The 27,122-nt window shown below is 38.6% G+C and overlaps 2 protein-coding genes across 3 annotated transcripts in view; both read left to right on the forward strand.

Annotated features, from left to right (window-relative positions):
* Positions 1 to 5,648: 5,648 nt before the first annotated feature.
* Positions 5,649 to 26,811, forward strand: LOC133877428 (RNA-dependent RNA polymerase 1-like). Of its 2 annotated transcripts, none has more exons than XM_062315733.1 (5): positions 5,649 to 5,771; positions 11,476 to 12,019; positions 21,273 to 23,167; positions 24,186 to 24,336; positions 25,729 to 26,811. In XM_062315733.1, the coding sequence occupies exons 2-5, from the start codon at positions 11,507 to 11,509 to the stop codon at positions 26,563 to 26,565; spliced, it is 3,396 nt and encodes a 1,131-aa protein (XP_062171717.1). In that variant the 5' UTR covers positions 5,649 to 5,771; positions 11,476 to 11,506; the 3' UTR covers positions 26,566 to 26,811. The 2 variants fall into 2 exon arrangements, with proteins under 2 accessions (XP_062171717.1, XP_062171708.1); XM_062315724.1 differs by having other exon boundaries at positions 5,659 to 5,807.
* Positions 5,712 to 27,122, forward strand: part of LOC133877409 (RNA-dependent RNA polymerase 1-like) — a 133,074-nt gene continuing 111,663 nt past the window's right edge. The window contains exon 1 of the mRNA XM_062315696.1: positions 5,712 to 5,741. The gene's annotated coding sequence lies outside the window, so the exon portion shown is untranslated. The remainder of the gene's footprint in view (positions 5,742 to 27,122) is intronic.

Consider the following 27,122-nt stretch of genomic DNA (forward strand, 5'->3'; position numbering starts at 1 on the left):
TTTTTTAAATTCTGACCACAAACGATATGCGATTTATTTTATTCAAAATGGAGAGGATAATGATGCAGACCAATCCTATATAAGGTCTCACAGAAACTAACAAAAGAGAGGGAGTGCTTTTGCCCCCCATGATGGGAAATTCCTCTTGACCAAAGCAAGATAGAGAATAGTGTAAATTGAAAACTTGCACACAAAGGAGATCAAGATTGATCTATTTGTTTATTTTTTTTTTTTATATTTTTTTTTAAAAAGAAAAAAGAAAAAAAAAAGAATAAAAAAAGAAAAAAAAAAAAAGGAGATGAACACTTAATTAGATGCGTCCAATCACATGGATTGGCCAAGACTACATCACATCACCAATCACATGGATTTTCAATTGGAGTGGAAAAAAAATTATTCAGAACTTTAAGCAATGCCCATATGAATTGTACAGCATCAACAACCATTATCTCATTTAATATTTCTTTATGTTCATAAAAGATACTAGAAAAACAAATCTGCTTTCTTCTCTCTCTCTTTTTTTTTTTAAAAAAAAAATTAATATTGTCATGGAAAAGAGGAATCTGCTTTTTTCTCTTTGCGTGAAAATAATATAGGACTATAAAGAACATTAGAAGCTTGATAACGAGTAGAACTAAGACTGTTCTGATAGAATATTATACCAACAGAAGCAAAGAATTGAAGATTGAATGTGAACTTAGGAAGAAAGAAAATAACAAATATAAAAGAGAAAGAATCTAATTGTCCCAAATAAGCAACTAGAGAAATAATTTTGAAAAACTGAACTTTAATTGATATTTCAAAACTAAATTCAAAATAATGGAGACATGCCTTTACATAGGCTAAGTTTGAGTACTTTTCAAGCAAAATAATTAGAGAAAAAAAATTCAAAAAAATTCATAAACTTGGAGACAAAGCAAAATACTTATAGAGAAAGTAAAAAATATTATTTTAAAGATAATCTCCTAATATATATTACGCACAATTCTATACATTTTTGTGCAGTTCTTCTTTATTAAGATATTCCAATATTATTAATTCAGTATCAACTGACAACTCAGCTACTAATTCAAACTCAAGCTTACACCTTGAGTTTAAAGGGGGATATTAGATTTATTCTGAATATTTGCTGGATATATTCTAATATTATATTTTCTAGTCCGGGTCAATTTTTGTTTTCTTGTATAAGTCGATTTAGGTTTAATTGTATAGGTCGATTTATTCAACTATAAATATGGACCTAAGTATTGTAAACAAGATGGAGAATAGTGTAAATTGAAAACTTGCACACCAAGGAGATCAAGATTGATCTACTTGTTTATTTATTTGTTTATATTTTTTAAAAAAAAAGAAAAGAAAAGGAGATGAACACTTAATCAGATGTGTCCATCAATGTAAAGTGATTGGCCAAGACTACATCACATCACCAATCACATGGATTTTCAATTGGAGTGGAAAAAAAATTATTCAGAACTTTAAGCAATGCCCATATGAATTGTACATCATCAACAACCATTATCTCATTTAATATTTCTTTACGGGGGTTTGATTGCTGCACAACACCCGCACAACATGGGTACAACACCCCCTCACATGAGGGTGGGGCCCATACACTAGGGCCCACCCTCATGTGAGAGGGTGTTGTACCCATGTTGTGTGGGTGTTGTAAAATTAGCATTTTCCTTCTATATGTGCATAAAAGATACCAGAAAAACAAATCTGCTTTCTTCTCTCTCTCTCCCTCTTTTTTTTTTTGAAAAAAAAAATAATAATTAATATTGTCAAGGAAAAGAGGAATCTGCTTTCTTCTCTTTGCGTGAAAATAATATAGGATTATAAAGGACATTATAAGCTTGATAAGGAGCAAAACCAAGATTGTTCTGGCATAATATTATACCAACAAAAGCAAAGAATTGAACATCGAATGTGAACTTAGGAAGAAAGAAAATAACAAATATGAAAGAGAAAGATTCTAGTTGTCACAAATAAGCAACTAGAGAAATAATTTTGAAAAATTGAACTTTAATTGATATTTCAAAACTAAATTCAAAATAATGGAGACATGCCTTAACATAGGCTAAGTTTGAGTACTTTCCAAGCAAAATAATTAGAGAAAAAAAAAATACAAAAGTATTCATAAACTTGGAGACAAAGCAAAATACTTATAGAGAAAGTAAAAAATATTATTTTAAAGATAATCTCCTAATATATATTACTCACAATTCTTTACATTTTTGTGCAGTTCTTCTTTATTAAGATATTTCAATACTATTAATTCAGTATCAACTGATAACTCAGCTACTAATTCAAACTCAAGTTTACACCTTGAGTTTAAAGGGTGATATTAGATTTATTCTGAATATTTGCTGGATATATTCTAATATTATATTTTTCAGTCTGGGTCAATTTATGTTTCTTTGTATAAGTCGATATATGTTTATTTGTATAGGTCGATTTATTCAACTATAAATAGAGACTTAAGTATTGTAAACAATCAAGTTAATAAAACACAATGTAATTCTAAAGGAGTATTAAGAGACGTGGACCTAAGTGTCTAACACCGAACTGCCGGTAATTTTCTTATGTCTTTTCTTTCTTACTTACTTTCATTTTTATTCTCGTATTTTAAATTTCTATACAAATCTCATGATCAATACTTACATAGGAAAACTATATGTTTCCTAAAAATATGATCAAAACAATGCTTCCAGGTAGCCGCCATTTCCGTGGTGCGCAAGTTTTAATTAAGTTTACACATTTTCTCTATCGTTGCTTTGCTCATCTCGATTTCATCATTGTTTTAGTTTAAACCGTGCCAAGCAAGGAGGAATTTCCCCATCATGGCGACCAAAAGTCACGATATTCCCTCTCTTTTGTTAGTTTCTTGTCGGTGTGGAGAATTCTATCACTTTATATATATATATATATATATATATATATATGGAATTAAATATAAAAAAAAGCCCTCACAACTAATAATTGATTTTAAAATAGTCTCATAAATTTTTAAGTGTGTTAAAGTAGTTATTCAAACTACCAAGGCATGCCAAAATTTCACTTTTTTCTATAATATCCTAATCCTCTGAAAAACAAAAATAAAAAATTAATTAAAAAAAAAACATGTTTAAACAAAAAAGAAAAGAAAAGAAAAGAAACCAAGGAGTGGATTAATAAAAAAAAATGAAAAATTAGTCTTTGTAATTGGCATAAATTACAAATCGCTCTCTCTAATATCAAAATTAATTTAAAGATCCATATAGTTGGCTTAATTTACAGAACGTTCTCTAGAGTCAAATTCCGTAAAAAAATTTGATAGATTCTGTTAAGTGCCACGTCAACACCAATAAGATAGCGACATGTATCAATCATAATAATAAAAAAAAAAAATCTATTACAAATATAAATAAATAAAACTTAAAAAATTATTTTAAAAAAAACTTGAAAAGAAAAAAAGAGGTGGTTGTGGGTTGGGGCTAACACGACAGCCCCCTCTTTTTTTCTTCTTAAATTTTTTTTTTGAAATAATTTTTTTAAAAATTTGACAGACTTCATTAGGTTTAACGCTAATAAGATGGCAACCACGTGTCACTCTTAATAAATAAATATAAATATATTAAACTAAAAATATTATTATTATTATTATTATTTTTAAAAAAAGAAGGCAAAATAAAATGAGCTGTGACGAGATACCCCCATCCCACCAGTTCCTAAGTGACTTTATTTATTTATTTATTTTCTGTCTTTTGAAGGAAAAACGAGTATGGATGAAAATTTTAAATTTCCCCTCCCAACGCATCTTCATCTCTCTCTTTCTCTTTCTCTTTCTCTTTCTCTCTCTCCAGCCGGTCGTCCGACGTTCTTCACTGGCGCCGTCTCCACCGGCAACTGAGACAGAACTAGATCCGACGGAACGAAGGTTAGATTTTTCTGAAGTTTTTTTTTTTTTTTTTTTCCTGGTTTTTTTATTCGTTGCTCTAGTTTTTTCAAAAGTGCTGCATCTTCATCTCTCTGTCTCTCTCTCCGGCTGGCCGGCCGACGCTCTTCACTGGTGCCATCTCCACCGGCGACTGAGACCGAACTAGATCCGACGGAACAAAGGTTAGATTTTTCTAAAGTTTTGTTTTTTTTTTTTTCCTGGTTTTTTTTTTCGTTGGTAATTGGATGCTCTCTTTTGGCCGATGTGTCAGTTCATAGGGGCATGTTGACAATGATTGGTAGTTGATAGGGGAAAAGGTAATTACCCCCTCCCCCCCCCCCCCCCCCCCCCCCTTTTTTTTTTAAGAAAGATGAAACGTATAGTCTTGGAGGAAATTGCTTGGAATACTACATTTTCTTTAAAAACTCATGTAATGGAATAGTGAAAAAAATAAAGTACTAAAATTTGACGCAACTTTAAGGGGTAATTACCCTTTATCCCCATTAATTATCGGTTATTGTCAAATTGCTACCACGAATTAACACATCCACCAAAAAGAACATTGAACTACCATTTACATATAAAAACTCTCATTTTGTTGGGGAATCTCGTTAAATCGGACGAACTATTCGATTTTTAGACGTTAAATTTTGTTTTAAAGGTAGAAATACTCTCAAATAGTAATTTAATAAAAAAAATATATATATTTGACTAACGAAGGGGGGTTTTTGAATGTAAATGATAGGTCAATGCTTTTTTTTGGTTGATATATTAATTCGTGGTGTCATATTGATAATGACCAGTAATTAATGGGGGAAAAAGACAATTACTCCCAACTTTAATTATTTAGACTATCTTTTGAATAATGTCGTACCAGCTATTATATGATTGATCAAAAATATTTTTTACTTAATTTGGACCCACGAAGTTAATTGTGGTTTATATTTCAAGTCACCCCATCAAAACAATTTTATAAGATTACATTGCAATTTTTTTGATAGTTTGTCGGGAATATATTGCAAATTAGATGCTAATTTGAGAGAGATAGTATATATATATATATATATTTTAATTTTTAAGTAATAAATTAATCTCTAAAATAGTTTTGTGTTTTGAGATCACGTAAGATAGCGTGTAGCGGATAGCTCGTCCAAATCCTTCGTCAACAAGTTTTGCTTTTTTGGATCCCTTTCCCCTCTTTTTCTCATTTGTGGGTCCCAAAGTACTCTCTCTCACGAGTCTTTTCCAACTTTTTGGGGAAAACATTTATGCTCGACCATCGTATGTTTAACTTCCTTAAGGAAGATCGAATTCTCTATTTTTATTGCCCATCACTCGTGTGAAGCGTGATGACTACTGAATTTCTGCTCCTTAAATAAAAACTGTACGGATGCTTTGGAAAAGCAAAGAATAAAAGACTTGGGTCCTCCTATCCAGTATTCTATGGGAAGCAACCACTTACAATTCCGCACTGAGTGAGGGGGAATCCAAAACGGTCAAGCACACAATAAACTCGCTCTAGAGGGGAATACTCCAGTGAGTAAAGTGACTGTTCGCCTCATTATCCAATGAAATTTTGAAACGTGTCAGCATAACATACGTCTGAGCGTGTTTTAGAACGAAAATCCATTGGCCGTCAGGAGGTCATGGCAACGTCAGCTTCACACGTCAGCAGTAATTGTTTTTAGTCCCGTGATGAAGCAAGGAATAATTACCTTTCTTCAGTCTCCTCAATTTCCTCCTCGGCGAAAAGCAGTTTATGTGAGAACATGCTACTACCAAACACCGAAACCAGCCTGAGGAATTGACCGACAAACCGACGCAAGTGAAGGTGAAGGTGAAGGTGAAGGTGAAGGTGAAGACGAAGACGAAGGCGAAGGCGAAGGCGAAGGTGAGCGTGTTTGGTGTTTGCGTCTGTGAGTTTTGTTGGCAAGTGAAGGTGATCAAAGTTATAAACTTATAGTATGTACTCTTAACACTGTGGTCGCAGGCCGCAGGCCACTACTACAATGTCTAAGAGATTTTTTTTGTTTTTAATGTTATTTTCTTAAGACTGCATGTACTCTTAAGACTGCATGTTCTTTTCTTTTTCTCTTTATTAATTGATACCATGAGCTTCACTCTTAGTCCTAAACCTCTTTCTTTATATAACTTTTGTGATAATCGGTTGAAACTAGGCTACAGAAAGTGGGTAATGATTTTGGTTGGTTTATTTTGGAGCTGAGATCAATATGCAAACCATAGTTAATTCAATATTCTTGTCCGAGATCTCAACACTTTTATGCAGTAAAATTAATTTGCATTTCTGAAGTAGTATGTGTTGAGGAAAATAAGGAAAGCCTTCCATCGAATGCGAGCTCCAACAATTCACTCCAAGAATGGTAACCAACCAGCCCTGCTGCAACCAGAAGAGGATCCCCTAAATCACTCATGTTTTCACGCTACTACGTACTATCAGTAGCCCTCACACAGCCACAACTGCATTTGGTGCATGCCGCCTATTCTCCCGGATTCCTTCTGCCCATGTTTCCTGCTGACTCCTCCTCAATCTCAGCACACTGTCAAAGCCTCCTTGTTTTCCTCATAGTTTTCTGTTATGTATTTTTATATGTAGAATTTGTCTTTTCTTTCTCTTGTAACTCTCATCAGCTTATTGGCTATGAATATACGATCCTTCTCTGTTTATGGTAAGTTAACCAAAACAGAGCTTCTCCTAAATCTTTCAATATGTTTGCTTTGGTAAGAGTTTTTCTTCAAATAGGGATGGAGGGAGTGGCAACGGCAGGGATTCCTAACTACACACTTGCGATGAACCGTACAAGGGTTCATTGTGCTTTGAGTCGATTCGAGATGGGTCAAGGGCCTTAGGGTCCTTTGTCAGGGTAAGCCCAATATGGCTGGCCCAACTCGGCCTTAGGGCTAAATGGGCCCTCGGTAAATTGGTCCACCTATTGCCCCCAAATTCTCATGCTCGATTAGTGGCTTGATCTGAGCCATAGGATTCCAATCAATTCGTAGCCTTATCATGATCTTAATTTTCTCTTCTTTTGAAGCGACCTCTCGGATTGGCTTGAGACACATGTCGAAAGCTGCAAGGCGCGATCGAAGTTTGAGGGTAGTGACGGCTGGATCAAAACTCGAGGGCTGGCAACACATTTGGATTTGTTGTGCCTATTTTGGAGTTTGTCGGGTTGAGGAGATCACTGTATGGCTTAAAATAATCTCTGGGACAATGGTATAAGCGTTTTGTGTGTTATGGGCAATTTTCATATGGTTCTTTTATTTATTTGTTGCTCTATATGGATGACATGTTTATTGCTGCTAAAAGTATGTTTGAGGTTGAGAAATTAAAATCTCTTTTGGGTGATGAGTTTGAAATGAAAGATTTGGGTGGTGTTAAGAAAATCTTTGAGTTAATGAGTACTCCGTATGACACACATTTCATACTCTCAGAAGTGTTAGAACTACAGAGTGAGGAGGGGGGAGCTTTCCATGTAGCATGTACCTTACTCTAGTGTAGTTGGGCGCTGTACTCATCTAGATATTTCACAGGCAGTCAGTATTAGTCATTGCAAGGTTTATTGGCAGGCAGTGAAATAGATTCTCCGTTATTTACAGGGTCATTACAATCGGTTAGGACTTCCATCGAGTGGGCTTGGAGATAGGGGCGCAACCGACAAGCTATTGTGACCAATGTGAAGTCCAATTTCTCCATCTCCGAGTATCTCTCTTCGGCCTCCCGATGGACCCGACTGGTATAGTAGATCGGTTGTTGAATTCCATCCTATTCCTGTATTAAGGCCGAGCTGATTGTAGTGGGTGACACTACAATGTACAAATATAGTGGTTCTTTGAATTTGGTTTGGCTGAGAAGGGTGGATTGTCGAGGTAATTTTTCAGCTCCTGAAAGACATTCTCGCACTGTTTGGTCCACTCGAAAGCTTTTCGTAACACCTTGAAAAAGGGCAGGCTCATGTTCGTCAACTTAAAATGAACGGGGAAAAAGGCCAGGCACTTGTTCGTCTACTGGTAAAAACAGTACGCACTTGTCTGTCGATCGGGAAGCCTTCTGTAACATCTTGAAAAAGGGCAGGCATTCTCGTACTCCTCGGTCCACACAACTACTTTGCCAGTTAGTTGTTGTAACTCCTTCACATTCGGTGGTGGTTGCCTTTCCAATATGACCTTTATCTTTTCTAGGTTTGCATCGATTCCTTGTTGGGAGACCATACAGCTGAGAAGTTCGTCCATGAAACTAAGCAACTCGTGCTCATACATCCTTATTTGATTGTAGCCTGAGAATGAGTCCATTAAACTGCGCAGCCCGTGCTTAGCAGTGAAATCCACAAGAAGGTCAATTTGAGGGAGAAGGAAACTGCCTTCAGGGCATGTCTTGTTGAGGTCGGTAAAGTCGATGCACATCCTACGTTTTCTGCTTGCTTTCATGACCATGACAACATTAGAGAGCCACTCGGGGTACTGCACCTCTTTTATAAATTTGGCTTGCATGAGCTTCTTTGCTTCTTTGGTGACCGCTTGATTGTGCTCGGGTGCAAAACTTCTCATTTTTTTGTTTGACTGCCTTGATAGTTGGGTTTGTGTTAATCGATGGACTATAACTCAGAATCGATGCCCGACATACCCTCAGGTGTCCATGCGAACACATCTTTGTTCTTGTGGAGGAAAGCAATCAACTGTTGTACCAATGGCCACCTTCTTTTCTGCTTGAGGGGGCTCCTTCCTTTCCATATCCGAGTGGCTAGCGTTGTCCTGTTGACTCTACTCAATAAAGACCTTTATCGTATCCTCAGCGTTCATGAACTCTTCTGCCTTGTCTATGAATTGTTGGAGGGTAGAGGGGGGGTCCTTTGGGTAAGCTCCTCTATGAATGGGCTCCTCGACCAAATTCCCCTAAGAAGTGTGGCGAAGACGACGCTCATCATGGTCATTGACCGAGAGCTTCTCTTTGTTGAACTTGGCCATGAAGTCGTTGAGGGTCTCTGTCTTACTCGTTTTAGGAGGTAAGCTGCAGGTCTCCTCCAGTTTCGATCCTCAATGAATTGTGTAAGGAACAACTTGCACTGATCCTTGAAAGAGTCCACAAAGTTGGATGACAGATTCCCAAACCATTGTCGGGCAAGCCCTTTCAAGGTGGTTGGTAAGGCTCGACACATAATCTCGTTGGGGACCCCAGGAGGACTATGCAAGTGTTGTAAGTCTCAATATGGTCCAAGGGGTCCTTGGCACTATCATACGTCTTCGTTTGAGGCACTCTAAAGTTTGTGGGGAGGGGGAGGGGGAGGGGAGAACACCATGACCCTGGCTGTAAAGGGAATATTTGTCCCCTCTAGGAGGCTCTTAACTTTGGAAGCACGATTGCCATTGGCAGTTATAACAGATCCTTAGAATTGGGCTTGTAAGTCAATGTGAGCATCAACTCGACTCCTTGCTTCAAGTTGGTCTATGTGCTTAGCATGTTCGACCTTCAAGCCTTGTAGGTGGGACGGAGGGTGACCCTTCTCCACTCTGTACCACTTTCACGGTCTCCCCTTTCTGCTTCTCCTTCTCCGTGGGGTGGGGGCTGCTACACGCTATTGTGGACTAAGGAAGGGTTGTGCTGCTGGAATCGTTGTATCTCATGGTTCTGCTGAACAATGAGATCCATATTCTCGGTGAGGCACAACAATTATGTCACGAGTGCTGCAAACCTCTGGTTCTGGTGGTTCAGTGAGGGTTTGGTTTCTGCAGGTGTCGGCATTGTCCATCCGCACACTTGTCGATCAAGTATTCGACATGGGTCTTTTGTCTGGGGATTTGCAAGCCTTTCGGGTTTTCAAAAATGACGCCAAACTATTAGTACAGTTAATCACATGCTACTAAATCAGACGAGGGCACTTGCAAGAAGGACAAAAAACTGAGCAATAGAGGCTTGCCGGGTGTGTCAGCGGGGGATACCTCTGATTGCTAAGTCAGTAGGGGGCTCTAAATATGGGAGGAAAGCAAGACGTGAGAATAAAGGGAAAACTTGGAGCATACCGACCACAGTGGCCATCCTTTTATAGAGGTGGGGGTCTTACAATGTACAACCATTTGGGGACATGTGGCGTTCCCTTGGTTGGGGAACATCCTGTCAATACGGATACCCCTCCAAGGGTGCGTGGACATGGGTGGTGGCTAGCAGATATTCCCTTCTGTAGACTGCAAGCAGTTGTCAGATTTGTCCCATAGTAGGCCGTTATGGTGACATGGAAGTGGTAGGTATTCCCTGCTACACACCTACGATGAACGGTTAGAGGTGTCGTTGGGCTCTGATTCGATTTGGGAAGGGTTAGGGTCCTTTAGGCCCTTTGTTAGGGTAAGCCCAATGTGGCCTGAGGATTTAGGGGGCCTCGGTAGAGGGGATCCATTGATCGGTATTGGGACTCTTTTTTTTTTTTGGGGGGGGGGGGGGGGGGAACTAATCACGATGGCTAAATGGGCCCTTGATAAATTGTTCCACCACATTGTATCCCTTCACACGCAACAAACACAATATTTATTTAATAAGCATTAAAAGAGTCGGGAGAAATTCTATTAAAAAAGCATGCGCTTCCTACATTCTATTAAAATAAAACTGTGTTTTTTACATGCTAAGGCACTAGTAGGCAAGGTTTTTTTTTTTTTTTTTTTTTTTTGAAGAATTCAAATCAGTTAAACCAAATTTTTGTGGTTGCTTATTATTCAATTTTTGTGTTTGTATGTTTGATTGTTTGAGATGACTAGGCGTGATTCGGTAAAAATGACAGGATCAATAGGCGAGGTTGCAGCTTGTATGAAACAAGCAGGTGATGAACACAAATGAAGATATGGACTAAGATTGGGAATCAGTTTTGCAAGGACAATAAGAGTGATGGATTTTATTATGATAGTTACATGCTTAGGCAAACCTTGTTCTCGGACTCTATATGATGGGAGATTGTGCTTCCCTCGATAGATGTACTGCTTTGGAACTTCATAGACATGTTTAAATTCTGCCATCGTAGGATCCATACTATGGAATGTAGTAGAAACACTTGGTTTCTGGATAAGAACTGTCTTTTATTGCCTTTCTGGAATCCGTAGAGACTTTCTTGGTTTTTTTTTTTTTTTTTTTTTAATATATGTTATTTTAATGTGAACCTCTATTTATGTCCCACTAGGCAAATTCACTTTTTAAATGATTGAGGTTTAAACATCTTCGAAATTTCAACCTTAAAACAAATTATTTAGACGATATACTTATCACAAGGGTGGCTCTTGCACCCCCATAAATTGGCTGTGTTATTTAGCTATAGGACTAGCAGACTAACATTTGAGAAGTGGGTCTTCAGCTCCAAGATATTAATGTTATATATAATATTGTAGATCTCTTACCTTTGGTCAAATATTTATTTTGTTGGCAGTTTCTGTTAAAAATTTGCATAGATTTATTGACTCTCTTCATAAAAACTGTGACATGTAGCTTTTCCTAATTTACAATATATTATACGCATGCTAGATTAAAATCTTATGTATTTTCAATGACTGGCTTGTTATGGCAGAAAAGAGTCCAGGTATATTCAGTTGGATTAGATGGGTAAGACGATTCAATTATATGGATTCCCTTCTAGTGTGACTGCTCAAGAAGTTAAGGCATATCTGGAGCAACGTACAGGTGCAGGAACTGTGTATGCTATTAAGGTTAGGAATACAACTGGGGGTCCAAGAGCATATGCTATCATTCAATTCACCACCAGCAGCGAGGCTGAGTATATTATCTCCTTGGCTAATGAACGCCTATATTATGGCCGCTCTTATCTGAAGGCATGGCAAATGGAACTTGATATTGTTCCAATGCCAAGAACCTTTCTGCATTACATAGAAAACATTACTTTGCATTTTGGCTGTCAGATCTCGGATGAGAAATTTTTAATCCTGTGGAAAGCGGAGAATGTTTCTGTGAAATTTGGGAGTGGAATGCGAAAATTACATTTTTCTCTGTCCCATAATAATGTGGACTACAGGCTTGAGCTTTTCTATGAGAATGTTTGGCAAATTGAGTTACATCGCCCACGCAATCAAACTGCGAAGTATCTTCTGATTCAGGTTGCTCATTCTACTTTGGATTAATCCAAAAAATTCATGGTTATCTTCTCTTCACAACATCAGTATTATTAAAGCATTGTATTGTTATTGTCTATTTCATAGATTCAAAAAATTGCTTGTTTTACACTTTGAATTACCCCTCTTGCATGTGATATTTTTGGTGTTTTAATAATTTAAATAGATTGAGAAGCATCACAGCAACCTAACAAAGTTATGGGAAGTGGGGATATTTATTGGCGGGTTCTTCGTTTCATGAAAGGATTCCAGTGGTGTGTGTGACGAATTTTTCAGATTCATGCTTGATAGTTTAAGTCTGCTACTTGTTTAATTTCCAGATCTCTTTGGTTTAACCATGAACAAGAAAGTGATTTTGGTGTGTCTTGAGTTATTATAGCTTGTAATCCAGATAAACCCTGAATTAGATTGGTCTTGCAAATTTTATCAATGGGTTATTTGGGTTATTTCGAAGTCCTTTGAGTTACCATTCGGAAACTTTACCTTGGTGATACTGTATATCACTTGTGGTTACAGAGAAATTATTTGCTCCATGGTATAACTCCTTGGACCGAGAGAAAGATGATATCTAAAATTAGATGGGAAGTTAAAACTACCAAAAGAAAAAGAAAATCAGTACAAAATCCTTTAATATCTCTCAGGGAGAATGCGGACAGGTATGGAGCATCTCGAACTGGGCCGGTTTGCATGTGAAATGGAACCGGAAGAGGGGACTAGAAAATGTGGGCCTTTTGGGTCTAAAGGTAAAGGCCCGTGTGGGATGTTTTAATTCCACAGTCCATCGTCAAAAGCCAAGATTTTTCTGGCCTGATCTATCAACGTCGCAACCCATAATCGAAGGCTTTCTGGAGAGTGAAGGCGAAGCAGTGGATGGACGATACCGAAGTGGGAATGAGTCGGAGCTTAGAGAAGGCTTCGATTCACTCTATTGTTGGGGCAGAGACCATCGTTCCTGTACTTGAGGGTGCGATGCGCGATGGAGGAGTACAGACTGTTTCGTTGTTAGTCAGAAGCTCGCCGGAGGCCTTGGTGGCCGGAAAGAATGGGTCGGACTCAAAATATTCCGCAGTAGCGTCTGGCTAGTCTGGGTTTTGCTCAGACAACGCCGATGAGGCCACCGGTATGTTTGGGCTTTGCCCTGTAGCCGAAGAGAGACCTGCCCAAGAGATGTCGGAAGCTGGTGGAGGACTGCCGCAAGCTCCACAGCTCTCCAGGTGTCCGCCGTTGATTACTGTGATAGAATCTTCTAGGTCTAGTTCAGAGTTTGTCGATCAGAGGCTTGCAGAAGAAACTTTGGTCGATGGTGGAGGAGTCCCGAAAGTCAAGATGGTCAATAGTCTGTCAGTAGAGGTCAAGGTGGGAGGCAACATAGAAGAAGTCATTTCAGTGGGGAAGCAAGGGCGAGCTTCTTCTAGGAGAGCGATGGTGGCAAAATGGAGATTGGGTCTACGTCCAAGGGTGAGGTGGGAGAGGACGTGGGAGTCTTGTATCAGTATTCTTTGGACACGCAGGAGTATCTACCTGAAGGCCTTCTGTTACAGTATGAAGAAGATAAAATAAGGGGGGATTTGGAGGGGTGCGAACCTTTGTTACTCACCCCTGGCAGTGGATGTGGGAGATGTGCATCATCCTAGGGTGTCACCAAGGTGGTTGGTTGAAAGAGTTAAGGGCTTTTATCAAGTTGTAGGGTTATCTTGTGAAGGATAAAATGTTGGCATTATTTGAGGAGATTGAAGCTACCCGAGATCAATCAATGGCAGAGTATACTACTTCTATTCCACCTACACCAGGGGCAAAAGGTCAGCGGGAATTAAATAGGTTGGCTTGGTCCCTTAAATATGAGAAGAAAGGGGTATAATTTATTAGAGGCCGAGATAGGGGAAGGGGCTCATCTTGTTTTTAATGAAGCCTAAAATCTTAATGTGGAACGTCAGAGGGCTAAATGAGCTTAATAAAAGGTTGAGGATTAGAGGGCTTCTAAAGGATTAGAAGGCGGATATTGTATGTTTGGTGGAGACGAAGATGGCAGTTATCTCAAGGGAGGTGGTGTAGAGTCTATGAGGTTGCCATTATGTGGATTGGTGCTATATGGGAGCAAGTGGTGTGTTAGGTGGGATTTTGTTAATGTGGGATAGATGGGTAGTGGAGAAGGTTGAGGAGTGTGTGGGAAGATATAAAGTTGCTTGTTCTTTGCTCAATACTGTTGATAATGTTGTATAGGCGTTTGGGGGGTTTACGGTTCGAATGATGATGTGGATAGGAGGGAATTGTGGGATGAGTTAGCTGGGATGATGAATTGGTGGGAGATGCCATGGTGTATTGGGAGACTTTAATGTGGTTCGATTTCCAAGCGAGATGTCAGGTGTTTCCAACTATTCTGTAGTAATGGAAGAATTTTCAGAATTCATATTCATGCAGAGTTTGGTGGATCTTTCGCTTGAAGGTGGTCGGTTTACTTGGTCAAATAATCAATAAGATCAAACATGGTCTAGAATTGATAGATTCATAATTTCTCTGGAGTGGGAAGAACTTTTTCCTGAAGTGACAAAGAGGAGATTGCCAAGGCTTCTATCATATCACTTTCCTTTGCTGTTGGATTGTGGGGTGCCTAAAGGTGGGAGCAAGTATTTTAAATATGAAAATATGTGGTTGAAATCGGATGGTTTTGTTGATCAGGTTAAAACTTGGTGGATGTCTTATGAGTTTTATGGATTACCAAGTTACGTTTTGGCTAATAAGTTGAAAGCTTTGAATGTGGATTTGAAGAAATGGAATGAGGAAGTGTTTGGTGATGTAGGGAAGAAAAAGAATGAATTATTGGAGGTTATTCGAGAGCTGGATTTAATTGAAGAGTGTCGTTGCTTAGAGGATGAGGAAAGGATTAGAAAGATAGATATGTCGAGAGAGCTGGAGAAAATTCTCATTTTTGAGGAAATGAATTGGAGATAGAAATGATGAGCTTGGTGGCTGAAGGAGGGGGACAAAAACACAATTTTTTCACAGGGTGGCCAACCCACATCGTCAATTCAATCATGTGGACTCTTTGGATATAAATGGTGCAATGTCTAAGAATCCTTTGGAGATAAAAGAGCATATAGTACATTATTACAGCAAATTGTATTTTGAGCAGTGTTCTTGGAGGCCAAGGTGGATGGTTTATCTTTCTTATCCATTGATGCGGATGAGAGTATTTGGTTAGAAAGAGAGTTTGAGGAGGAGGTGTGGGATGTAGTAAGGGATAGGAATGGAGATAAGGCACTGGGTCCAGATGGCTTGACAATGGCTTTCTTTCAAAAGTGTTGGGCAATATTGAAAAAGGATCTTATGGATGTATTTGCGGAATTCCATAATAGAGGCCAGTTTGAGAAGAGTCTTAATGCTACTTTTGTTTCTCTAATTCCAAAGAAGACTTGTTCTTTGGATGTAAAGGATTTTCGCCCTATTAGTTTTTTTTTTTTGGGGGGGGGGGGGGGGGGGGTGTATAAGATTATTACCAAGGTTTTTGCAAACAGGTTAAGTTAGTATTGGGCAAGATTATCTCTAAGACACAATGCTTTTATTGTCGGTTGACAAATTTGGATTCAATGCTTATTGCTAATGAATGCTTGGATAGTCAAATTCGATTGGGGGAATCTGGGATGTTATGCAAGCTGGATTTGGAAAAGGCATATGTTCATATTTGATCGGGGGAACCTGGACTTTTGTGTAAGCTGGATTTGGAGAAGGCTTATGATCATGTGAACTGGGACTTCTTGCTTTATTTGTTGCAGAGATGTGGTTTGGGGGAAAAATGGAGGAAGTGGATACGCTTTTGTATTTCTACAGTGAGATTTTCTATTCTTGTAAATGGAACCCCAACCGGATTTTTTAGTAGCTCTCGTGGGTTGCGACAAGGAGATCCTCTTTCTCCTCTGTTGTTTGTGGTGGTTATGGAGGCTTTGAGTCGGATGTTGACTGCCGCTTTGGATTAGGGTAATTTGACTGGGTTCTCAGTGGGCTCCAGGGATTCCGAGGCCGTAGTTGTGAATCACCTGCTGTTTGCGGATGACACTTTGATCTTTTGTGGCGCTCAAGAAGAACAGATTCGACATTTGAGATGTATTTTCTTATGCTTTGAGGCAGTTTCTGGCTTGAGAATTAATTTAGAAAAATTAGAAATCGTCCCTATTGGTGGAGTAGAGGATGTCGAAAGGCTGGCTAATCTTCTTGGATGTAGGGTTGCTTCTCTGCCTATGTCTTATTTGGGTTTGCCGTTGGGTGCTTCTTACAAGTCCACCTCTATTTGGAATGGTGTTATTGAAAAAATGGAAAGGAGGTTGGCAGGTTGGAAGCGGATGTACTTGTCGAAGGGTGCTCGGTTGACTCTTATTAATAGTACGCTCTCCAACATCCCCATTTATTATTTATCATTGTTTCCTATTCCAGTGAGGGTGGCTAATCGTCTTGATAAAATTCGAAAGGATTTTCTTTGGGGTGGCATTGGTGACGAGATCAAATTTCATCTAGTTAATTGGAACAAGATTTGCACACCTTTGCCTACAGGTGGGTTGGGAGTTCACAATTTCATCCAGCTCAATCGAGCTCTCTTGGGTAAGTGGCTGTGGAGATATGGTAGGGAGAGAGAGGCTTTATGGCGTTTGGTGATTGATGCCAAGTTTGAGAGTTTAAAGGGGGGGTGGTGTTCGAAAGAGGCTTCGGGTTCATTTGGAGTAGGTGTATGTAAGCATATTAGGAGGGGGTGGGAGGAATTTCGTAATTTTGTTCGGTTTGAACTGGGGAATGGATCAAATATTAGCTTTTGGCAAGATTGGTGGTGTGGGGATAGATCCTTGGAGCAATGCTTTCCAGCTCTTTTTAGTATAGCAAGGAATAAAGACGCGACGGTAGAAGATAATTTGGTGGTTCATAATGGTGCTATTCAGTGGAATGTTCTATTCACGCGACATATTCAGGATTGGGAGTTGGATATGGTCATTTCTTTCTTCGATCGTCTATACTCCAGTTCGACTCGACATGGGGAGGGTGACAGGTTAGTGTGGAATCCCTCTAGAAATGGTCTATTTGAGGTGAGATCCTTCTACAAAGAGCTTATTAGGAAAGGTGGCCCTGTTGTCCCATGTTTTCCTTGGAAGAATATTTGGCGTGTTAAGGCTCCAACTAGGGTGGCCTTCTTCGTTTGGTCAGCTGCTTTGGGCAAAATTTTGACGCATGATAACTTGCGTAAGAGGAAGGTGATAGTAATTGAGTGGTGTTGTTTATGTAAGAAGAGTGGGGAGTCTATTGATCACTTGTTGCTTCACTGCGAGGTAGCCCAGGCTCTTTGGAGCTTTGTCCTTACTTTATTTGGGGTCGAGTGGGTTATGCCACGTACGGTGTTGGAGTTGCTGAATAGTTGGGGGGCGGCGCTTGGGGGTGGTCTTGCTATTGAGGCTTGGCGGTTAGCTCCTTTATGCTTGCTGTGGTGTATCTAGAGGGAGCGGAATGCTAGACTGTTTGAAGATGTAGAGACATCCATGATGGAGCTTCGGAAGCGGTTGCTCAATACTTTATATTTTTGGATAGCGCCCCATCATAGTTTGAGTTCTTTTACTTATGTAGAATTTTTAAATTTATTCTCTGTTCGTCCCTGTTAGGGGTTCTCTTGTATACTTCCCGTGTATAAGGGTTGCGCCCCTCTGCGCTTTTTATATAATTGCAATTACTTATCAAAAAAAAAAAAATTGGGATTTCTTGCTCTATATGCTGCATCGTTGTGGTTTTGGAGAGAAATTGAGGGTTTGGATAGAATTTTATATTTCTACGGTGAGATTTTCTATTCTTGTGAATGGAAACTCCATTTGGTTTTTTTTAATAGCACTCGTGGGTTGTGACAAGGAGATCCACTTTCACTTGTATTGTTTGTCGTGGTTATGGAGGCATTGAGCCGGATGCTGATTGCGGCAATGAATCAGGGTTACTTGACAAGGTTTTGAATGGGATCCAGGGATTCTAATGCTTTAGTTTTGAATCATTTACTGTTTGTTGATGACACATTGATTTTTTGTGGTGTGCAAGCAGAACAAATTCGACATCTGCGCTGTATCTTCTCATGCTTTGAGGCAACTTCAGGATTGAGGATTAACTTAGGAAAATCAGAAATTGTTCCTATCGGTGATGTGGAGGATGTCGAAGGGTTGGCTCAACCCCTTGGATGTCTGGTCGCATCTTTGCCTTTGACATACATGGGTTTAACGTTGACTGCTTCTTATAAGGCCACTTCTATTTGGAATGGTGTTATTGAGAAGATGGAATGGCAGTTGGCTGGATGGAAGCAAATGTATTTGTCGAAAGGTGGTCGGCTGACTCTTCTTAAAAGTACTCTTTCCAACCTTCCTACGTTTTTTTTTTTTTTTTTTTTGATAAGTAATAAACTGGTCTTATTAAAAGCATAAGACGCTCCTAAATACACTGGAAGTTTACAAGAGGAAGCCCCTAACTAGAAAGTGAAAAACAAAATAGCCCATAAAAATAAAGAAACCCAACAAACCCTCAACAACCAAAAGCCCTCAAAATCGAACCCTCAACTCGAAATCCACGAAGAGCACTCAAAGCTATAAGAAAAAACCCAAACAAACTCACAATAACTAAAGCCCTTAAAACCCAAAACCCACAAGGAACACTCAATGCTCCAGCACCTAAGCCTTTCCTTTCATTCGCATAGAGGGCATGCTTGCACCACTGTAATCAATGGCGCTTTTCAAATTCAACACCTCTCTCTTCCCTTTGATCTTAAGAGAACCCTTTTTAGCCCAATGGTCATCTCCAACCCCATCCGACACCCAATCCAAGGATATGTTAAGATGACATACACCCAGGGGGTAAAAAAAATCTCCCCAGACATGCCAACCCCACCCGGCCACTTCTGAGATTGAGTCAAGCCATCCAACCCGAAATTCGCCCCCTTTCCAGTGATAGGAGAAGCACAGCCACTCAAAGGGGAGGGAGCACTCGGGATAAGGAAACCTCGCCTGAGAAGGGACAGAGGAGACTTACCGACCACTCTCCCACCTAGCTTTGGCGAGGATTGGACCACGGTCCTACCCCAAGACCTGAGAAATGTCACCAACTTTACTTCTTCTTATTCCCTATTTCAGTGGGTGTGCCTAATCAACTTGATAAACTTCAAAGGGATTTTTTATGGGGTGGCATTGGAGATGAGGCAAAATTCCATTTAGTGAATTGGAACATGATTTGTACTCCATTAAAATCAGATGGGTTGGGAGTTTATAACTTCATCCAGTTTAATCGAGCTCTTATGGGAAAATGGTTGTGGAGATGTGGTAGGGAGAGAGAGGCATTATGGGGAATGGTGATTGAAGTCAAATTTGAGAGTCTAAAGGGTGGGTGGTGTTATAAAGAGGCATTGCGTACTTTTGGAGTAGGCGTGTGGAAACATATTAGAAGGGGGTGGGATAAGTTTCATAACTTTTTTCGTTTTGAGGTTGGGGTTGGGTCACATGTAAGCTTCTGGCAAGATTTGTGGTGTAGGGATAGATCTTTAAATCAATATTTTCCAGTTTTGTTTAGTATTGTGAGGCATAAAGATGTGAGGGTGGCAGATAATTTGGTTCAAAATGGAGCTACTCAGTGAAATGTCATTTTTATGTGTCCAGTCCAAGATTGGGAGATGAAGATGGTACTTTCTTTCTTCGCTCGGCTTTATTCTACTTCGGTTCAACATGGAGAGGATGATAGGTTAGTTTAGAGCCTATCCAAAAGGGGTCTATTTGAAGTGGAGTCCTTTTATGAAGTGTTAAATAGAAAATATGGCCCTTCATTTCCTTGGAAGAGTATCTGGTGTGTTAAGGTTCCGGCGATGGTGGCTTTCTTTGTATGGACAACAGCGTTAGGTAAAATTTTGACGCATGACAATCTGTGAATGTGATGATTGAGTGGTGCTTTATGTGTAAAAAGAGTGGAGAGTCCATTAAACATCTGCTGCTTCATTGCAAAGTTGCTCGCGATCTATAGAGTTACATTCTTACTTTATTTGGGGTATAGTGAGTTATGCCACAAAGGGTGCTGGAATTGTTGACTAGATGGGGCGCTTCGTTTGGGTGTGGTCTAGCTAAGGATGTTTGGCGGTTAGTTCCATTGTCTTTAATGTGGTGTCTTTGGCGGAAGCAGAATGCGCAGCACTTTGAATATGTACTGACATCGATGTTAGAGCTATAGAAGTGTTTGCTTAACACGATATATATTTGGATAGCGGTTCATCATAGTTTGAGTGTTTTTACTTATGCAGATTTTTTAAATTTATTTTCTGTTCGTTCCTATTAGGGGTTCCATTATATACTTTTTGTGTATCAGGGTTGTGTCTCTCTGCGCTTTATTAATGAATTGACATTACTTATATAAAAAATAAAAAATAAAAAATAAAAAAGATATTTATTTGCAAGCCCATCTACACCTCCAACTCTAAATTCCTGAGGGGGTTCACATTTTTTGGTAATGGGCTGTAGCCTGTAGGTGTAGTCCCTACTCTTTGGCGAGAGAGAGAGATCCTTTTCTTTTTCTTGTTTTCCCTCTTCATTGTCCAAAGAAAATGTTCAAATCTATACTTTTCATGCTCATGAAAAAAATACTTGGTTTTGATGAATTTCAAAATAACGATATATGGAATACTTTAAAGAAATTTTAATTAGGCACTTCTTTTAGAGACAGCTAATAAGTATTTGTCACAAGTAAATTTGAGAATACATTCTATTTTGGAGTTGTCAATGCTTGTCTTGGCTGAAGTTACTAGGAGGGGACCTTGTTGGCAAGGTATAAGCTTAAATTGCTCTTTCTATCTTCATTTTCATTATTGTTCTTAGTTTAGCCTATCTTCTTTTATCATCTAACCCTTATAAATAAAATCCTCCTAACTTCATTTTTCAATCTTCTCTGCTAAGAAGTTGTATTTATTCCTGATAAACCTTATCAGTTCTTGTGATGCATATATAAATTGAATGACTTATGCAAAATAATTTTAAAGCAGTTATTTATCTTATGCAACATTTTAATAAAAAGGCATTACTGTCTCTAGTACTAAACGGCAACTGCTTAATTAGCATAGTTTTGATCTATATATTGATGCTTCCTCCCTTTGTTGCAAGGTGGAGGTTGAGGTTGTGGGTTCATGTACCACGAGTGTGTGTATAACTTACCAATAAAAAAAATGATTCTTACTGTGTATGTTCTTTTTTTGAAATGTTAGTTATTCGGAGCTCCTCGGATCTATGAGAAAGATTCACGCTCTTCAGGACATGTATCTGAAGATCTGTTGCTCAATTTTTTCAAGGATAGCTCTGATGAACAATGGATCCGGGCAATTGATTTTACTCCATCATACTGTATTGGGCAGTCTTCTGGTCTATGTTTGGAGCTTCCTTATGGTCTCCAACTTCCAAATTTTCAGGAAAACTTTGCTTATTATAAAGAAAGTGAAGGAAGATATGTTTTGGAAAGTGGTTCTACTTTTTCTTGCAATCTGGATCTAGTTCCTGTTGTTGGTCCTCCTCCCGGTGTTGATTTACCTTATGACATCTTGTTCAGAATTAACATGTTGGTTCAGAATGGCTATCTTGCTGGGCCAACACTTGATAAAACTTTTTATCGCTTGGTTGATCCCTGTAAGTTTGACATTACCCATATAGAGCATGCCCTTGAGAAACTGTGTCATTTAAAAGAATGTTGCTATGAGCCATCGAGGTGGCTCAAAGAACAGTATCTAAAGTACCTCACGTCAAGACATCCTCCAAAGCCGCCTGCTATATCCCTAGACTCCGGGTTGGTGTATGTACACAGGGTTCAGATAACACCTTCTAAAGTGTACTTCTGTGGTCCAGAAATTAATGTATCAAACCATGTACTGCGTCATTTTTCTGAAGATATTGATAATTTTCTTCGTGTCTCATTTGTTGATGAGGAGTTGGATAAAATGTTTTCAACAGATTTATCTCCACGTACGTCTTCTGCAAACGAGGATAGGAGAACTGGAATATACAAAAGGATTCTGTCAATTCTTAGAAATGGCATAGTTATCGCTGGTAAGAAGTTTGAAACTCTTGCATTCTCATCAAGTCAGTTGCGGGATAATTCTATATGGATGTTTGCTTCAAGAGATGGACTAACTGCTGCTGATATAAGAGAGTGGATGGGCAATTTTAGTTCGATTAAAAATGTGGCAAAATATGCTGCCAGACTGGGTCAATCCTTCGGTTCATCCAAAGAAACTCTTAGTGTTGGTAGGCATGAAATGGAAATTATTCCTGATATAAAGGTTGAGCGGGCTGGAGTCGAGTATGTCTTCTCTGATGGAATTGGGAAAATATCTGCTCAATTTGCCCGGAAAGTGGCTTTAAAATGTGGCTGTAAAGGAACCCGTCCGTCTGCCTTTCAGATCCGATACGGTGGGTATAAAGGTGTTGTAGCTGTTGATCCAACCTCATCAATGAAATTATCATTAAGGAAGAGCATGTCCAAGTATGAATCAGGAAACACAAAACTCAATGTCTTGGCATTTAGCAAGTTTCAACCTTGTTATCTGAATCGCCAGTTGATCAGTCTTTTGTCTACCCTTGGTGTTAACGATCATGTTTTTGAGACTAAACAAAGAGAAGCCATGGAACAACTGGATGCTATACTAACAGATCCATTAAAGGCACAGGAGGCTCTTGATATGATGTCCCCGGGAGAGAATACCAACATTCTGAAGGAAATGCTCATGTGTGGTTATAAGCCGGATGCTGAACCATTTCTTTCTATGATGCTGCAGACGTTCCGAGCATCAAAGTTGTTGGAATTGCGGATTAAAACAAGGATTTTTATTCCAGATGGAAGAGCAATGATGGGATGTCTGGATGAAACCAGAACCTTGAAATATGGTCAGGTATTTGTGCAATTTTCTGGCACTAAACATCAGGAGTTCTACAATGATTCCATAATGTACAGTGGCACTGGATCAAATCAGCGTTTTGTTGTTGAGGGGAAGGTAGTAGTTGCCAAAAACCCCTGCTTGCATCCAGGGGATGTGCGTGTTTTAAGGGCTGTAGATGTGACGGCTTTGCACCATTTGGTGGATTGTGTTGTTTTCCCTCAAAGAGGATCTAGGTAAATTTATCTCTTAGTACTTCTGCGACATTATATCAGTAAATTATGTTTGTCTACCATACATTTGAGCCTTAGTTTGAATTTAAAGTTGAATTGCAGAATTTTATCGTAGTTGGAATTGTAGGACAGCAACTTTAAGCTTCTTCTCTCATCTTTTTTGAGATAGCTCATCTTTGTTTATGAGCTAGGTTCTAACCATTGGCTGCAAGAATTTATTGTCTGGAGATGACATTCTATGACTCTAACTGCAGCCGGTAAATTTACATGAAGTCCTTTAAATTTTAATAGTTGAGTACTTGAGGCTGGTCATATCTCTTTATTTCCTGTGAAGTATGCTTGTTATTTATTAAAACATGATATGACATGGTATCTGTTTCGGATATGAACCACTGGCTGCCAGAATTCATTCTTAATATGAATTCTGTGACTTTTGACTGCAGTGGATAAATTTACAGAGTCCTTTAATTTTTAGTCCTTGAGTACAATGAGACTGGTCATATCTCTTTTATTTTTCTGTCAAGTTTGCTTATCATTTGTTAAAACATGATATGACAGGGTATGGGTTTGGGATATGTGCCTACGAAAGTTTCCAACAAATGAAAGAACAACATATCTTGCGTTCAAGGATGTTTGTAGCTACCTTATGTTGTTTCTTATTAGAAATTGAAGAACTGTGCTACATAAAAAATTCCCTTTCCCTTGAAGCCCTAAAATTGGGGTTTAGATAAATTAGACATTTTCACATTAAAACCAATTTGTGTATTTATATCAATGTAATATGACACCTAGGGATTTGGTTCAGTGAAAGATAATGGTCCCTATCTTGTTTATGCAAAAGATCAGATATGATTTTCTCTCTCTATGGAAGCAATAATTGATTTTTATGTGGTGGATTGTAGTTTGTTCTTTTATAAAGTATAACCTGAAGTGCTGCTTTTACTTGATTGCTGTGTATTATTCACAATATTTTCCATCTAAACCTGGATTACTGATATCAAAATTCTAATTGAAATCTTAGACCTCATCCAAATGAGTGTTCCGGTAGTGATTTGGATGGAGATATTTACTTTGTCTGTTGGGATCCTGAACTGATTCCACCTCGGCAAGTTAAACCAATGGATTACCTCCCAGCACAAAGCATCCAGTTGGATCATGATGTTACCATTGAGGTATTACTCTCTTTAATATATTGTCATGTTCAAGTAATTTTTGGGAACTTTCTTTTAAAAGAAATGTATATTCTAGGTTCTATTCTGTTCTTTTGGTATGCCCCTTGGTTCTTATTTTGTTTGCAATGAAGAGGATCTTAATGTTACATTTCATTAGTCATGATCTGTATCTCTCCTTGTGTGGATTGATGACATTATAATATTTGTGAAGATTACATTTCAAGTCTTTTCTGACATTATGTGCCTTGTAGTTATTATAGTGTCAGTTCTTACTGAACACAGTCAAATGGATGGTGAAAAATGATTAAGTTGCATATTGAATGGTTTTCAATCAGTTCTTTCTAGTGGACACATTGGAATGGATTAATAACAAATGATTAATGTTGCCTATGGAACTTATTTCTTAGTGATTGTTGTTTCACTTTTGAAGACATTTACGAATAGATTATGGAGAGAGTGAGTTTATTACTTCAAAATGCCTTATCATGATTCTTTCATTGCCCCAAACCTTGATTCTTTTAAGAACTAATTTTCTGTAAATAGAAACTATATATTGAACTCATGGGCATGATCCAGTAGAGAGGTAGAGCCCTTGTGAGAAGCGTGTATTCACGTTCGAGATTGAAAAGAAGGAAAAGAAAATATTGGTCTATTCCAAACACTAGTGCTAATTAGAGGATTTGCTTATCATGAGCAGCATGTCCCAGATATAATAACTCCGAGAAAAAAAGGAAACAACAAAAAAGAAAAAAGAAGAAAATAAGGATGATATCAAATAACAACTTAGAATGTGTGGCCAAGAAACCAGCTTAGAAGCTGTTACATCAAACTAAATGACCAGATGATATGCAATATATATAGGCAACCTAGCATGGAAAGGCGGCATATTTTTACACTCTTGTTAACATGTTGGTTTATTGAGTGCCTTTCGTGGTGGTCCAAGGATTGAAGGCACTTCAAAGCATGGGTGGGGTCTGGGTTCGGTTTTCTCCATGGGCTCTCCCCTGCTCCTGGAAAGAAATATCTTTTATGGTCTCTTGTCTAACCAGTGGAGAGTTTGTTACATTGTTTTGCTTTTAAAGGTCATCTAAAAGGGGAACTACTTGACATTGTATTAGGGTTGTGGTCATATATAAGCCTAATTTCAATTGTAGTATTAAATGATAGTAAATTTGATTAGCTGACTATGTCGCATCTTAAACTGTTCATCATTTAACAGATTGAAATTCCGTGAAAATCCTTCAAAGCATTGAATTGATGAGTTGCATTCCTGTACATATCATAATATAGCTGTAAATGTCATTCAAATTTCAGCTTCAGTTCAATTTTCTTTTAACCCTCACACATTGCGACTTATTATGATATAAGAGATGTTCATTTCTTCTGCTCCAGGAAGTCGAGGAGTATTTTGTTAACTACATAGTCAACGACAGCTTAGGAATTATTGCCAATGCCCACACTGTTCATGCTGATAGAGAGCTTCAAAAAGCAATGAGTAGCCCATGTATAGAGCTTGCAAAGCTATTCTCAATCGCTGTTGACTTTCCAAAAACTGGCATACCAGCTGAAGTACCACAAAAGCTTCATGCCAAAGAATATCCTGATTTCATGGAGAAGCCAGACAAACCCACCTATGAGTCATACAATGTGATTGGAAAGCTTTTCCGGGAGGTGAAAGACATTGCACCGAATACTAATTCTTCTATGTCCTTCACTAAGGAAAGGGCAAGGCGGTCATATGACCCTGACATGGAAGTTGATGGCTTTGAGGATTTCATCGACGACGCTTTCTTTTACAAAAGCAATTACGATTACAAGTTGGGGAACTTGATGGACTATTATGGCATCAAAACTGAGGCTGAAATAATGAGTGGGAATATTATGAGAATGGCCAAGTCTTTCACCAAGAGAAGAGATGCAGAAGCAATTACTGTGGCTGTCAGGTCCTTGAGAAAGGAAGCTAGAGCCTGGTTCAATGAGAAGGGAAGTGGATTAGATTCTGGAGCTGATGATGTATATGCCAAAGCCTCAGCTTGGTACTATGTTACATATCATGACACTTACTGGGGTCGCTACAATGAAGGTATGAATCGAGATCATTTTCTTAGTTTTCCATGGTGTGTTTATGACAAGCTGGTCCACATTAAGAAGGATAAAGCAAGTATTGGAAGGGCTCTACACCCATCTTCTCTGGAGCACCAATTCAGTCATGTACTGCATTTGAGCTGAGAAATCCGCATTTTGTTGTCACCTTTGAAACTTTTTTTGATTATCTCTGTAGCTTACTTCTTTTTTTTCCCTCAAAACCCAAGTATGTGTATGTGAATAGGAAGTGCAGACTTTAACTGAAGTACGTAATGTTTGCTTCTTTTATTGGCGGTGCATATTCCATCAGGTCAGTCAGGTGTAAAAGGTCTAAGCTGATGACGGAACTCAAAGTTAATCATTTTGCTATGTAGATCTATGGTTTCTTCCTTTTCTTGAGGTTTTGTGATTGACAGAATTGGTTTTTATGCCGTCAATCTGCATTTTTAAAAACATGAAGTTCAAATAATACATTTTTTATGATTTGGTTTAAAATCGCTCTTTTGGTATGCAAAAGTACTACATGTAGATTATGGGCACAAAATGGTCGTTACCCTTGCTTAAGAGTACAAATGTGCCAGCTAGTTTCTAAATTTCTCTGTTTGTCATTTGAACTCAAACTTGAAACAAGCATGCTCTCTATGGCCCATTGATGATGTTCGAACTAACAGGGGTATGAATTGAATTGGAATTCACGTTGC

The sequence above is a fragment of the Alnus glutinosa genome, chromosome 1, assembly GCF_958979055.1.
Source record: "Alnus glutinosa chromosome 1, dhAlnGlut1.1, whole genome shotgun sequence".
Lineage (NCBI taxonomy): Eukaryota > Viridiplantae > Streptophyta > Magnoliopsida > Fagales > Betulaceae > Alnus > Alnus glutinosa.